This window comes from Porites lutea, chromosome 2 (assembly GCF_958299795.1).
Source record: "Porites lutea chromosome 2, jaPorLute2.1, whole genome shotgun sequence".
In the NCBI taxonomy this organism is placed as follows: Eukaryota; Metazoa; Cnidaria; class Anthozoa; order Scleractinia; family Poritidae; genus Porites; species Porites lutea.
Window position 1 is genome coordinate 53106534 of NC_133202.1, and position 15446 is coordinate 53121979.

Consider the following 15446-nt stretch of genomic DNA (forward strand, 5'->3'; position numbering starts at 1 on the left):
ATGATCAGTTTTTTGAAAATTGTGGAAAAGAATTAACGGCCCGCAGACATAAAATTTTAGTCATTTGAAACAACGACGTCCGGTATCAATAGTAAATGGGTTGTGAGTGCCCTGACGGAAAATAGCTATTAAACAGACGTTTTGTACGTAAAACTCTTAAAAGTGTGAATAGTATTGTATCAGAATTTTTCTTCGCCACTGAAAATTCTCACTGCTTGATGTCACTCACTCTTCTTGCAGGTTACAATAATATCAAGTTCTGACTATTGGCTGGTATTTGAAGGAGTACGAGGGTCCGGTTATCGTGGTGACATAGCGATAGACGATGTAGAGTTACTGGATAATGCATGCCCACATCCAGCTGATTGTAACTTTGAGAAAGGCATGTGTACTTGGCTCAATGTGCCTTATAATGATGATTTTGATTGGCTTCGCGGGAGTGGCTCCACACCAAGTTCTTACACTGGCCCTTCCACTGATCACACAACAAGCTCATTGGCTGGTAAGTAATAGAATGAGAATTATTTTTAAAACAGTTGCTTTACATGTAGTAACCAATCCTTTTCATTTAATTTGAGAAGGATTACTTTCCTTGGATATTTTCCCTAGATTTCACCAACAGATATTTTTTCCATTCTCGTGAATGGCATTTGATGTACGACATTGCAATTCAGCTGGGTTCACAACATGTTCTGCGCCAAGCAGTACATTTTTAAGGAAAATACTCTTAAGATGACAATTCTTTGTGCTCAACATTTTCCGTTAATAGCGCTGCGCGCAGTTATTATTTATGGACCCAAATTGAAATTCACATTAGCGAATTCCCCACTTTTATCTGACTTTTGTTATTAAAATGTCATGTTTGTCTGTCTTTTGTCATTAAAATGAGAAAAATGACAAAAAAGCTCAGACAAAAATTGCAAATTTTATCACTTTGACGTCGTTGGTGCACTACGCTATAATTGTCATTTTGCACGTTCTAACGTCAGATATCTCCTGTGGGCTGCACCATAATTGAGACTGTGCTATTTCGTCCATTGCTTATTTCATTTTATCAGCTTCACCGGAGAAAACAAAGCAACTCGGAAAACAAAATATATGCCATAACAAGAGTTTAAAAAAAGGTTACGAAATATCAATAATGACGGTAAAAAGAATTAAAAGAAGGAAAATGGCTACATACTGTATTTATTCGATTAACCGCCCTGGGCGCTTGTTCGAGGTGGGCGCTTATTAAATTTTCAACATTTTCAGCAAGTGTAGTATGTTTATTGCAACAAAACAATAAATGGTGATAACAAAACGCGAAGATGCAAGGTTTCTGTAAAATACTCTGAAGAAAACTCCGTCTTCTGGAAGTCTCTTATTAGTACTTTTTCAATTCGTTTTCTGCCTTTAGGGTGGGTGCTTATTCGAGGTGGGCGCTAATTCGAAGTTGGGCGCTTATTCCAATAAATACGGTACATCAGGAGGAGAAAGGAGACGGATACTAACGAGGTCTTCTAGTTGCTAAAATTTCACACTGCCGATTTAGCTGAAGCTGAGGCCGCTGGATTAGTACCTTCTCCTGGTGTGTAAGATTTTTACTCCATCCCATTTTCATTTTGCAGGCAGCTATGTGTTCATTGAGACATCATCCCCACGTAAAGTGGGTGACAAAGCATATCTCATCAGCCAGTCATTTGATCCAACCAACAGCACTGGTATATGCTTGAAGTTCTGGCATCATATGAAAGGAGCATCCATTGGCACTTTGAATGTCTATATTTACACCGGTAACTTCTTTTCAATGTCTCTGCTTTGGCAGAGAAAGGGGAATAAAGGAAATAATTGGATGCTTGGGCAAACTCCAATCAGAAGCAATTTAATGTACCAGGTAAAGACAATGTGCCTTCAGGTCTTCTATGTTGTTTTTTCTTTATTAGTCATCCAGTATCCACATCAAAGATGGCATCAAATTAAGAGTGGATTACGCAGAATTCGTTGTGGACATAATAGCAGCTCTGAATACCTGCATTGTTTTAACCAGATCTTCACATCATTGTCCCTTTTAACAACCAGATTCCATGTTGCTGTGCGTCTGTTCTGAATTGGATCACAGATGTCGTCTAATTGCGGTAAAAACAAAGAAGTGGTACATGAGCTGCAGGCGAGTGTGTCACTGATGTTTCACCACGTATTGACGTCTTCTGTGATCTATTACAGACCCAGCTCATGGCAACATGGAATCTATTAGTATTGTACAGTGAAGAGAGAGCAAGAAGCTACATATATATATATATATATATATATATACCTGCCTCGTACCACGTGACTGTTCGAGGATCGATTTGTGCTACTTTACAAGTTACAAAAGCTACTTTTCGTCCCTCCTTCTTCTTTTCTTCTTTATCTTACTTACATACAGTTTATCCGCAAATTTTTCAACGCCTTTTCCCGAGAACAGAATAATCGCGAAAACTTTTCCAAATTTGCGTGTCTCGATGACAAGCTATGGCAAATTTTTTAAAGAATTCTTCCAAATGAGGCATTTCCAAGTGGTCAAGAAGACTTATTGTCTCGGTTTCTCCACTTTTCTTATTTGTAAACAGTTTCCGCTAAACTTTTTTTCGTGGCCTTCACTTGCTAAATCCGAAAATGTCTTTCAACCTCTTTCAAAACCGCGTCATATTGAACACAACAAAGAAAACAAGTTGCCGTGCGTTATACATGTATCTGTTTGTTTAATAAAAAGATTCCATGATTCCGTGGGTCCCTTGTGTAATACAGTAGATCACAGATGTCGTCAAGTGATAGTAAAAACCAAACAGTGGCACACGAGCCGCGAGTGTGTCACCCATATTTTTTTCCCCACGCACGTTATGACGTCTTCTGTGATCTATTAATGACCAGACCCACGGCAACATGGAATCTATTCGTTTTATACAATGAACAGAAAGGAAAAAAACGACGTGCTAACGTCGCGCCGCTTGACTGTTAAGTTGGAGGATTTTTTTTTCCCAGTTTAGGTATTTCCAAGCCACCAACGCTTCTCAGATATTTTCGGTTTCTTTATCTTACTTGTAGACAGTTTCTTTCAAAAGGTTTCTAAGACCTCTACTTGCTGAAAGCAATCGCAAAATCATTTTCAAAACTACAAGTCTCTCGTAGCGATGATAAATGATTGCAACTGTTGAGGAAATTTCGACCACTTTAGAAATGTTCAAATTGTCAAGAACTCTTTAATTCCGTCCTTGTTTCACCGTTTTTCCGAAATAATCTCGCAAACATTTTTTAAAACCGCGCGCCATTATGGATGAAACAAAGAAAACGGGTCTTCCTTCACGTGTACTCTATACCTAATAGATCGAATGCATCCATTGTATAAATTCTAATGATCATGGGCAACGACCCATCACACCGCATGTAGCACTGACTAAATTGTATAAAAGGTGATTGATGAAGCATATTGTCTCAATGAGCCCGGACATGATGGTATGCGTTTCTTTGATTCCATCACAAAAACAAGGTCCTAGGGCAAGACACTCTATGTATTAATATCTGTTTATAGATGTGTTTGGTTTTAAACAGGTTGTCTTTGAAGGAATTCGTGGAAATAGCTATACTGGGGACATTGCCCTGGATGACATATCATTCACTGTTGGCGCAGGCAGTTGCACTCTTCAACCGTATGATGCTCTACCACCTGGAATGACAACTGCAGCTCCTACAACTTTAACTCCAACTACTATTGGTAAGTCGCTTTTCTCGGTTTTACTTATGTTGATGACATGATATTGTTTTTGATATTTTCTAAAAAGGAAGCTGGGCTGGCCAGCCGAAATATCGTTTGAAAACTTTTAAGCACGCTTTCTATTTCTGTTTATTGAATTTTGTTAAAACAATTTGCCATATTTATCAGACTTTTATTTATTTATTTATTTATTTATTTATGAATGAATGAGCGAAAAATTTACCATACATAGAACAAATCGCTCCCAAATACGAAAGTACCCAATGAAGTGAAAGATAGATCAGTGACAGACATACCGGGTAGACATTTTTCTAACTACGGCGGAAAGGATGCTGTCAACTGAAGTACGCACGTAAAGCAAGCATGCCTCACAAGACAAGCAACCCATAGTCTTAACGACATGTCTTGGCTGAAGGCCTTTACTTGCACTACTAGTAGCTGACATCACCAATCCAATTCTTAAACTGATACTATGGGATATTTTTACATAACAACAATAGCTGTGGTCACATTACGGACTTTTACCTAGGTAAAACCGATTTCCCTAGGGCAAATTCATCAAAAAATCTCCCGAGGTAAATTTATCTCAGGTTTTTTTTACCTAGGTAAAAAATTCTGGGAAGGTCACTTTACCGGCTCCCAAGGTTTTCACGCACAGTCGGATTCTGGAGTGTAAGTTCAAGAAGGAAAGATGTGCAGGGATCTAGCCGATCAAAGAGACCTTTTTTTTTTATCTCGCTGTTATTTCTTAGGCCAATTCAACGTGCAGGGTGAAGACAGGCGAAGACGTACACGACTCGTGCCCCAAAAATTTCTTTTAGCACGTGAGCTATGTCCGGTTCTGTCATCAAGGCCTTCGCCGATGAGCATCTATTGTCTAGCAACCTTGGTATTTCATTTTCCCCTAGCTATCGCTTTGGGGTAGCTTTCAAGGGAAACTCTATTGTTCTCGAGACATATCCAAGCCCCAGACGATAAAATTTCCCGGAGGTAAATTACCTTGGGAAAAATCGGTCACACTTAAAAATTCAAGTTTCCCTACGTAAACTGTCAACAAGTCGAGTTTACCTAGGTAAAAAGTCTGTAGTGTAACCATAGCTAATATCTAACTATTGCTGTCAGATGCAATTATGTAATGACTAATTTCAGGGGAATAGTCTTGGAGGAAGTCAGGAAAATTTAAAATGCTCTAAAATGTAACATGTGATCAGCTTTTCTGCACATTCAGTATCTTTCTGGATGATTACAATTCGTGAAGATAAAAAACTTTTCTTTGTAGCAATTGTGGGTTTTAACTGCACCTTCGAAAGAAATCTCTGTAGCTGGACTCAAGACAACACCGATCAGTTTGATTGGACTCGGACATCGGGCTCAACACCTTCATCCTCAACTGGACCTTCTGTGGACCACACAACAGGCACTGGTAAGTGATTGTTTTCAGTGCATTTACTTTATAGATGGGTCGGTACTTTTACTACCTTAAAGGCAGTAAGAAAAAAGGCAACATTTTTTTTGCACAACAGACATTGCCTTTTGTTTCCTCTGTAAGGTCACTTTTTAATAGCGAGGTTTCCACCTGAAAAAAAAATAATAAAAAAAATAAAGAAAAAAGCTGAAGAAATGTTAGAAACAACTATAAGTGTGGGGAGGTGTCCAATTTCCAGAGATCTCTAAGTTATGTTATATTTGCTGTGTACCCTGACCTCTTGTAGCAATCCTTCTTAAAGGTTTTTTAAAAAAATCGTGATACCTTTCACTCTTCTCTTGTGCTACATTTGTGAGTAAAATTACTTGTAAATGTAAAAAGATACATGAGTACAATATAGTCCCTTATTGATGCGTTTCCGTTTAATGGAGAGTTACTAGCTTGTTTTCTGATCTTTTCCTCCCATACTCAAAGTTGATTCTGCATTTCCTGCTCCCAAAGTTGTTTCAATCGTGTGAAAGGCACGATATATGTTGAGGTTTATTTTTGTCCAGGTTTAAATTGCTAGGGAAAATAAGGACTTGAAAACTTTACTTCTTTTTCTTCTTCCATGAAACCACACCTCCTTCCTTCTACAGGGACGTTCAGGAGCTTAATTCAAATCCTTAATTCATGATAGTTGAAATAAGAACCTATTGCGTAGCACTGTATTTTAACTGTAAGGACTTGAAAACCTTACTTCTTTTTCTTCTTCCATGAAACCACACATCCTTCCTTCTACAGGGACGTTCAAGAGCTTAATTCAAATCCTTAATTCATGATAGTTGAAATAAGAACCTATTGCTTAGCACTGTATTTTAACTGTACTGTCTTTGCTTTAACAGTCTGTCACATTTATAATTTATATATATTTTTTGTTGTCCACGCTTTTAACTTTAAGAAACGACAGCACCTTATCAGAGTGGTATACCACTATGATAACCAAATTCTTTTGCGGTGCTGGATGATCTTTACTGCTCTAACAACATTCTGTTGTACACTTTCAGCAAATGGATCGTACATATACATTGAGTCATCTTTCCCAAGAAAGCTAAATGACACAGCGAAGCTTATAAGTTCAATTGTCCCCGGCACAACTGCTTATGGTGGAAAGTGTTTGTCGTTTTGGTATCACATGTATGGTGCACACATCAGTACTCTTAGTGTGTATCTAAGGAATGGTTCTCATGACACCCTCCTGTGGTCAAAGGCAGGGACTCATGGAAATAAGTGGCTTGAGGCAGTAGTTACAGTTAATAGCAGCACTAATTTTCAGGTAAAACTTGCAATTTTCAATTTTTGGCAAAAAAAGGAAACAACAAATATTAATAAAATGAAATCAAGTTTCTAATTGAAATAGTTTCATTTACACGGACTTGCAGTGCCATGGAATCGACCATGTTACATTAAACGCCTTGTGACCTGTCCCGAAGAAAACAGAGAAAACGGAGTCATAGTATTCATGCATAAATCAATAGTTGACCTGGTCACTTTGACAGTGGACTATCGTTACTGTCACCTCACTGATACCCTCTGACGTCAGAGATTTTCTTTTGTTGCGCGTTCTGAGGCTTTTGGTAGCAGGCAAATTAGTTCTTAGATGTCACATGACCTTCACGCTGTCGTGGAAAAATCGAAGCTTTCTTAAAGAATACTGTTTACTTTCCCTTCAGGTTGTATTTGAAGGAGTTCGTGGTAGGAGCTTTCGAGGTGATATAGCAATTGATGACATCGTTATTAAAAATGGTTTCTGCCCAGCCTTGAAAGCTTGCTCATTTGAAGATGTTCAAATGTGCGGATGGACAAATGAAAAAAGGTTAATTGATTAATGTTGTTTGTGCTAGCTTGGGGTACTGTTTAAGAGTATTATTTAATATTATCGCGCAAGCTCCGAACCAGTAGTTTTTGATACAAAAGTGAAATTCTTTAGCAAAAATGAACAGATTGCTGAATTGTTACCCAGACTGATGAAAGGAGTAGCTGGGATGCTTTGAAAGGCAAGCAAACAAAACTATTAGCAGAAAGCGACAAAAATGGCGTAGGAGCTTACTTAGTTTTGCTCTGTGTTATAAAGATGTCCGTTAATGGCTGAATTTGTTACTTTCCTTTTAAACCTTGTATCCGCTTCTTGTTAATGTTTTAGTGCTGATGACTTTGATTGGACACGCCAGAGTGGCTCCACTTCAAGTTCCGGCACTGGCCCTACAAATGATCACACCTATGGAACAGCGAAAGGTTATTACATGTATATTGAAACCTCATTTCCAAGAAAGCCAGGAGACAAGGCAATTCTGATGAGCCCCAAATATCCATCAACAAAAGGAAAATGCCTTCAGTTCTGGTACCACATGTATGGAAGCCACATAGGGACCCTCAATGTTCGAATAAAGCGCATGGTTCGAGGAAAACCCACATCCTTTTTGATGTGGTCTATATCAGACGAAAATGGAAATCACTGGTGGATTGCTCAGGTACACAAAGATATCTTGAAAGTTAAAGACAACAACAGAAATGATTTTGTCACGGATGTGGTTACGTCCATTTTAAGAGCAAAGCATACCAACATTAATAAATAGCAGTGGTTTCTGTAAAAGAATACTAGAAACGGGAGAAGCTCACTTTTTTCCCGACAGTCAAAGACATCTATAACACAATTGAAACATGAAAGGCGTTATTTATTATAAGTATTGTTGTGGCTATAAATATGTTTTACTCTTTACTCAGAAGGAAAATTACATGAATATTGTTAAATGAGAAATCGAACAAGCATTCTTAAGCGGAATCCTGTTCTACGACCGGAAACAGGTCACAAAAATTTGGGCGTATTAGGGTTGCCATAATAGGATGGTCCATGGCTGGTTTTAGTTTGCTCTTGAACTATTGTAGCGTAAGGTCTTCATCATTGATGATGATGTCTTGAAAGTACCTGAATTCCCTTGAATTTCAAATTGAAGATTCATAAGCCTGAAAAAAATTCCTATTCAGTTGGTCCCAGGACCTCGTTGAAATTCTTTGCTCAGTTTATTTAACCCAAATTTTTCAAGAGATTAATATGACGTTAAGTGTCGCTGGTAGAAATATTGCAGCACACAATTATAAAATATAGTTGCCTTCATTTTGCCCAGCCTGGAGTCCTTGAATTGTGTCCTTGAAACCGAAAGTCCTTGAAATGTCCTGGAATTCTTTTTCGCCAAAAGGCATGAATACTGATTTGTAGTATGGAATGGCCCTGTTTAACAACACGACATTCACGTAAGAATTAATAAACAGTAGACACTCTCGCCTTTGATTCACCTGGACAAGTATGGAGGTGGTGGTATGGCTTGGTACATTGGGCTGTCACTGTAGCACCCGTTTCAATCGATTTTATTTTGGGGCAGAACTTTTAACCATCTCCTCAAAGGACATTTTAGGCAAAGATTTATCTTTAACTCACTGCCCCTTTTTCTACTGTTTTTCTAAGACAAGGTTGTTGGAAATGAATCAAATTTAATATGGCTGTCCTGCATAGATTTCATTCTGTTGTTTCAGAAAACCTTGTGACCCCGGGGTTCAAAAATCTTGCTTGTGGGGATAGCTAATTCAGCGACAAACAAAATGAGGATCAATGACAGTTACGTTACACCCCTCAGAGACTGCATGGATTCTCCAACCTTTTGCTCTTAATTTTGCATTAGAGCTCCTGGTATAATTATAATATTAGGCGGCACATTTTTTCCGTAAATACGACTTATAGTTGTGGAGGGGAAAAAATTCTTCCTGAAAATCTCGAGTGGGATTTCGTAGGGAGAAAGATCGTCGCTTTGTTTGATTGTAAGTTAACGCTGCTGCAAGTCAGGGCGAGTTGCAACTGGTGCGGCTAGTACATCAAACCCCACGAAAAACCCTGTAAAAATCATCCGGTTGCAGCACCTTTTACAATTTTTTTACCTTGGGAAAAATTCCTGTAGCCTTGTGGCAGCCAAACGCTTTTTAGTCATTGACGTGCAATGATTCTGAAATTTTCCGTGGTGGGTGGTCATTTTCGGTTAACTAAATTACTACTAGCTGTTCCAGACAGAAGGCGCGAATTGTGTAGGATAACATTCCATTTACCAGCGGTTCTAATTCTCCCAACCACAACCAAATCTTTTTTTCACCACGTTATAAGTTTTTTGGAAAACTGTGCAAGGGAGTGAACGGGCCCACCAGACAACATAATATTTCAGCTTTTGTAAAAACGTTTGGTATCAACGGCGAATGGGTGGATAATATGCCAAAGAAGTAAGGGCAAATAAGTATTAGACAGGTATTCTGTACGTAAGTTCGTATCTGCGGTAAAAAGGATTATGCCAAAGTTTATTCTTCACCGTAATTCTAATTTTTTATGTCACTTCCTCTTCTTGCAGGTGACAATCACATCAAATTCTGATTATTGGCTGGTATTTGAAGGAGTACGAGGGTCCGGTTATCGAGGTGACATAGCGATAGACGATGTAGAGTTACTGGATAATGCATGCCCACCTCCAGGTGATTGTAACTTCGAGGCAGGCATGTGTACTTGGCTCAATGTGCCTAATAATGATGATTTTGATTGGCTTCGCGGGAGTGGCTCCACACCAAGTTCTTATACTGGCCCTTCCACCGATCACACAACAAACTCAACTGGTGGTAAGTATTAAAGTGATAATTTTTTTTTAAAACAGTTGCTTTACATGAAGTAAGCAATCCTTTTCAATTAATCTGGGACTGCTTAGTTTACTTGGCCATTTTTCCTAGATTTCACCAACAGATATTTTTTCCATTCTCGTGAATGGTCTTTGATGTGCGACATTGTAATTCAGCTGGGTTCAAAACATGTTTCGCGCCAAGCGTACATCTTTATGGCAAATACTCTTAAGATGACATTTCTTTGTGCTCAACATTTTTGGCAATTGTCGTTTTGTACGCTTTTATGTCAGCTGACTTCCCTGGGCTGCACTATAATTGCCGGAGGCTGCGTTATTTCATTCATTGATTATTTCATTTTATCAGCTTCACAGGGGAAAACAAAGAAACTCGGAAAACAAAATATATGCCATGACGAGAGTTAAAAAGGTTACGAAATATCAATATTGACCGTAAAAAGAGCGAAAATAACTACATACATCAGAAGGAGAAAGCAGACGGATGCTAACGAGGTCTTGTAGCTGCTAAAATTAAACGCAGCTAAACACTGCCGATTTAGCTGAAGCTGAGGCCACTGGATTAGTACCTTCTCCTTGTGTGTATGTTTTTAATCCACCCCATTTTCATTTTGCAGGCAACTATGTGTTCATTGAGACGTCATCCCCACGTAAAGTGGGTGACAAAGCGTATCTCATCAGCCAGCCATTTGATCCAACCAACAGCACTGGTATATGCTTGAAGTTCTGGCATCATATGAAAGGAGCATCCATTGGCACTTTGAATGTCTATATTTACACCGGTAACTTCTCTTCAATGTATCTGCTTTGGCAGAGGAAGGGAAATAAAGGAAACAATTGGATGCTTGGACAAACTCCAATCAGGAGCACTGTAACGTACCAGGTAAAGATCATGTGCCCTCAGCGGGGTTTTGACATTGCTGTTGTTGTTGTTGTTTTAGTTAATCAGTCCATACCAAAGGAGACATCACGTTCAGAAACAGGGTTCAGAGGACATGTGTTTGTCGTCAGAACATCAAAACCCGTTTAAAACCTCTGAAAAAATTGGTTATTTTGATCGCGTTAAAGTTTCGTTACACATTCTATAGACCGCAAACCAAGAGACTGAGGGCTCGCAAGATCGGCTTACAGTCAAATTGTTCTTCAAAGCGAACGAATGTGTCATCATTATGTTCTACACTCACATCATTTAACACACATGAATTAGCTAATAACAGTCCCTTTTAGAATGGGCCAATTGATCAGCTTTAAATTCATTGTTTGAATAAGACAAAAGCTGTCAAAGCATCAAAGCTGTCACAAATTAAAATGAAACGAGCGAAACGTTCTGTAAATTTAATGCAGAAGAAACGTATTTTTTACGTCCAAAAATCAGTTTCTATAGGTATAAAGTTCTTTTAAATCCAGCCGAATTAGGGCCAACGAAAATCTGGACGCCATTAACATGAAAATTTGAAAACAAAGTGCCTTAGTTTCGTATCTAAAAGCGCCCACTGAACCTGAATTTAACTTGAAGATTCTATAAAATTCGCCGACGTCTTTGCAGATGAGTGATGCGTGTTTTTAACTAATATTATGAGTTATGAAACAAACTCAAAAGAATAGGTGAAGTTTTTCTTGAAAATGTTTCATAGGAAACTAAGAACTCAGTAAAACTGGACGACCACGTGGCAAAATTCAAATTCATCTCAAATCGGTGTGCATTTTGATAACAAGATATATAAAGCGTTTGTGAAACATTTATTGAAACATGCATACATTATACATACATTATACATTTATACAATCAACTCTTGCCTTGCGGACACCCCGCTATTAGACCTATTACGGACACCCCGATAATGCTGAAGCAGCTAAATCCCTGGTGAAAACAAGTTACTGACGTTTGACTGAAATGAAGTCTCTCTATTACAGACTCTTGCTAATAAGGACACTAACTTAATTGAGGTCCTTATGTACAATCAACTCCCTTTATTGACTGTAGATAAATTCCCTTTTTAAAAGCGTAATTTTTTGGCCCACAGAGTCAAAAATGTACCTGAAAAGTCTTCGATAACTTCGCTGTTTTGGTTGAAATTCAAAACAGGACATTTTCCGCTCAGCCGTGAAGATGACGTTGTCGAATTCCTCAGAGGACGATAGTGTGACCAAAAGCTTTCCTTAGTCCACAGAAAGAAAATTGAGCGTTCATTTGAATTTCCCTTTTCATTTTTTGTCTTTTAACGGTGTATTTCTAACCCCGAAATGCGAAACCTTGGTCTTGGAACCACCTCTTGCTGTGATTCACAGACGGCGAGACAGCTTTAGCCCCGATTTGTGTTTTACATGTATACTCTCATAAAACATGCTTTTCAAACCAATCAGTTTGAGCGTTATATCTCAACTTTATTATAATCGGTTTTAATCAGGTTGTGTTTGAAGGAATTCGTGGAAATAGCTTCACTGGCGACATTGCCTTGGATGATATAACCTTTATTGTTAGTGCAGGGAGTTGTACGCTTAAACCGTCTGATGCTACTATTGGTAAGTGACGATTAATAGTGCTCTACTGGTTTGGATAACAGGATATTGTTCTTGATATGTTTCAAATTTCTATTTTGAGAATCATATTTTCCTTCAAGACCTCTCGCCAGTGCTTACGTAATTATTTTTACTAAGTTTTTAAATTCATTTTTTTTATAAGGCTGTCTGCGATACAACAAAAGGACTAATAGATATTTAAAGAAAAAGCACACTTAACGACCAATTCGGTTAATTCGGTCGCGTCAGCAAAAGTATCTAACAACTCATCCTTTTTCTCTTTTCTAAGGACAAGGAGATCTGCTTTTATAAGAGATCTCACTGATGCCATCAGCTACACAGGCTTTAGTTGAAAGCATGCAATAACGCTCTCCCTCTCACTCTCACTCTCTTTTCTAATAACTTTGTTTCTGAGTTTGAATCAAATCTTGAATTTGACCTCCAGGTGAAGAATCATTTTCCCATGCACCAATGGTCCCTTGTTTAGTTATTTTTCAGCTTAAAAGGCCAATTTACCAAATGAGTCGTTCTTAAGGGAATTTGTCATTTTTTTTTTTCACAACTTAAGCATACATATGCACGTTGAAAGGACTACTACATTACAGAGAAACAGTTCTCTGGGGTAGCTAGTGGTATGAAATAGGTCAAACAAATAGATGCAACACAAGCAAGTCTATAACTTTTAATATGAAGGCTTCCGAGGTGCAAAAGCACGCAATACACAAAAAGATCCTTTGTTGAAAAATGGGAGCTAGGAGTTTTTTTTTTTTATTTCATCAGATATTGATGACTGTTATCCCAGCCCTTGTAAAAACAATGGAACATGTATTGACGGTGTGAACAATTACACGTGCTCTTGCGTACCTGGATTTGAAGGAAAGAACTGCACAATCAGTAAGCTCTTAAACAACTTTAATAATTTTTTTTTTTTTTTTAAGTTATCAGTCAGGGACATTAAATATTGTTTTTATTGCATTACTTCTGTTTTTTTTTTGTTTTTTTTTTTGATCGGTCAATGGGGTTAGAGTTAGGGTTTGATCGGTCAATGGGGCGTTTTCAAGGCAAAGTAAAAGACATTTAAAGTCCAAAGGGGCAATTATTGTTATTGCTCTTCATTTCGGAAAGTGATGACTGTGATCCCATAATGTAATAACTATACTTGCGTACACGGGCTCTAAGAGTTTTTTTTTCTCATCAGATATTGATGACTGTTATCTCAGCCCATGTGAGAACAATGGAACATGTATTGACGGTGTGAACAACTACACTTGCGCCTGCGTACCTGGATTTGAAGGAAAGAACTGCACTATGGGTAGGTTCATCAGTTAATAATTAAAATTCATTAGCCAATGGGAACGTTTTTCAGGTGATTTGGTGATTAAAGTAATACTACACTACAAAAGTCGTATTTATTGTCTCACCTGGCCCTTGCGGTAACTGTACGCAACGCTCTTTCCATTTTAGCTGATCAAGACGGCTAAAACACAGGCTAATTGCGTCTTCGTAATATACCCGATGTTATGTGGTCAGGTGCAAGCGAAAGTATTAAGTGTGTTTATCTTGGTACTCATCAGATATTGCTACCTCATAAGTCTGTGCTTTCTTCTTTTTTTCAGACATTGATGACTGTGATCCTTACCCGTGTCTAAACAATGGAGCATGCATAGATGGTGTAAATAACTATACTTGCGCATGCTCTCCTGGCTTTGAAGGGAGGAACTGCAGCATCAGTATGTTTTTTTTTATTATTATTACTATATTTATAATGTTGGTGTTTTTAACTTGAAATATGAATTTGGACAATTGCCTGTTACTATAACAAATAATAGTTTACGAAGGAAGGAAGGAAGGAAGGAAGGAGATGCGTATCAGTAAGTTTTTTTTCTTTTTTGACTGACGAAATTTTAGCAAGCGTTTAAAAGTTAAAGTACGATGTAGACGATTTCAAGTTTCCGTAGATCAAATGGTAGGTTCCTCCATCCTTCTCCGCTTTTTACCATTATAATAATGAAACATGTATATCTCTTTGCCGCGTCAAATCTTTAATTGGAATTTGAAGGTGCGAATTTGCGAAGTACTTTCAAAAAATAAAACTTAGTAAATAAATAAATAATTAAGTATAATGTACTCTAGTGAACGATAAATTCATTATTAAGAATTTTTTATAGTTTTATTTTATCTATTTATTTGATAATATATTTATTTGCTTAATTTTTTTGTTAACTTATTTCTTTGTTTAAAAAAGGATGCATACAAAAGTAAAGCTTATTCAATCGCTTAATGTGTGCATCATGGTTTCACAGATATTGATGACTGTTATCCCAGCCCATGTGAGAACAATGGAACATGTATTGACGGTGTGAGCAACTACAATTGCTCCTGCGTACCTGGATTTGAAGGAAAGAACTGCTCCATGGGTAGGTTTTTCAGTTAATAAGCATATTTTAATTCATTAGCCAATGGGAACGTTTTTCAGGTGATTTGGTGATTAAAGTAATACTACACTACAAAAGTCGTATTTATTGTCTCACCTGGCCCTTGCGATAACTGTACGCAACGCTCTGTCCATTTTAGCTGATCAAGACGACTAAAACACAGGCCAATTGCGTCTTCGCAATATACCCGATGTTATGTGGTCAGGTGCAAGCGAAAGTATTAAGTGTGTTTATCTTGGTGCTCATCAGATATTGACGACTGTTATCCCAGCCCGTGTGAAAACAATGGAACATGTATTGACGGTGTGAACAACTACATGTGCGCTTGTGTACCTGGATTTGAAGGAAAGAACTGCTCCATTGGTAAGCTCTCAAACAACTTTGATCAACCTATCCTTTAATTCAAAAGTCAACAGAAATGTTTTCTAGGTGTTGTTTTGAACAATTACGTCCGTTGGACCAGTGAAAATATTATTTGCTACCTCATAAGTCTGTTCGTCCTTTTTTTCAGACATTGATGACTGTGATCCTTACCCGTGTCTAAACAATGGAGCATGCATAGATGGTGTAAATAACTATACTTGCGCATGCTCTCCTGGCTTTGAAGGGAGGAACTGCAGCATCAGTAA

At 37.9% G+C, this 15446-nt stretch overlaps 2 protein-coding genes across 6 annotated transcripts in view; both read left to right on the forward strand.

Annotated features, from left to right (window-relative positions):
- LOC140926413 (MAM and LDL-receptor class A domain-containing protein 2-like) overlaps positions 1-2054 on the forward strand; it is a 38381-nt gene extending 36327 nt beyond the window's left edge. The window contains exons 24-26 of the mRNA XM_073376159.1: positions 241-502; positions 1611-1876; positions 1926-2054. Of these exons, the coding sequence (XP_073232260.1) occupies positions 241-502; positions 1611-1876; positions 1926-2054 (657 nt within the window). The remainder of the gene's footprint in view (positions 1-240; positions 503-1610; positions 1877-1925) is intronic.
- A 1496-nt stretch (positions 2055-3550) lies between these two features.
- LOC140929019 (uncharacterized) overlaps positions 3551-15446 on the forward strand; it is a 38486-nt gene continuing 26590 nt past the window's right edge. For all 5 annotated transcript variants that reach the window (XM_073378832.1, XM_073378837.1, XM_073378833.1 and 2 more), the window contains exons 1-14: positions 3551-3733; positions 5013-5156; positions 6206-6474; positions 6872-7014; positions 7342-7669; positions 9587-9848; positions 10480-10745; positions 12271-12385; positions 13163-13276; positions 13581-13694; positions 13999-14112; positions 14686-14799; positions 15067-15180; positions 15329-15442. In XM_073378832.1, coding sequence (XP_073234933.1) covers positions 3691-3733; positions 5013-5156; positions 6206-6474; positions 6872-7014; positions 7342-7669; positions 9587-9848; positions 10480-10745; positions 12271-12385; positions 13163-13276; positions 13581-13694; positions 13999-14112; positions 14686-14799; positions 15067-15180; positions 15329-15442 — 2254 coding nt within the window. In that variant the 5' untranslated portion in view covers positions 3551-3690. The remainder of the gene's footprint in view (positions 3734-5012; positions 5157-6205; positions 6475-6871; positions 7015-7341; positions 7670-9586; positions 9849-10479; positions 10746-12270; positions 12386-13162; positions 13277-13580; positions 13695-13998; positions 14113-14685; positions 14800-15066; positions 15181-15328; positions 15443-15446) is intronic.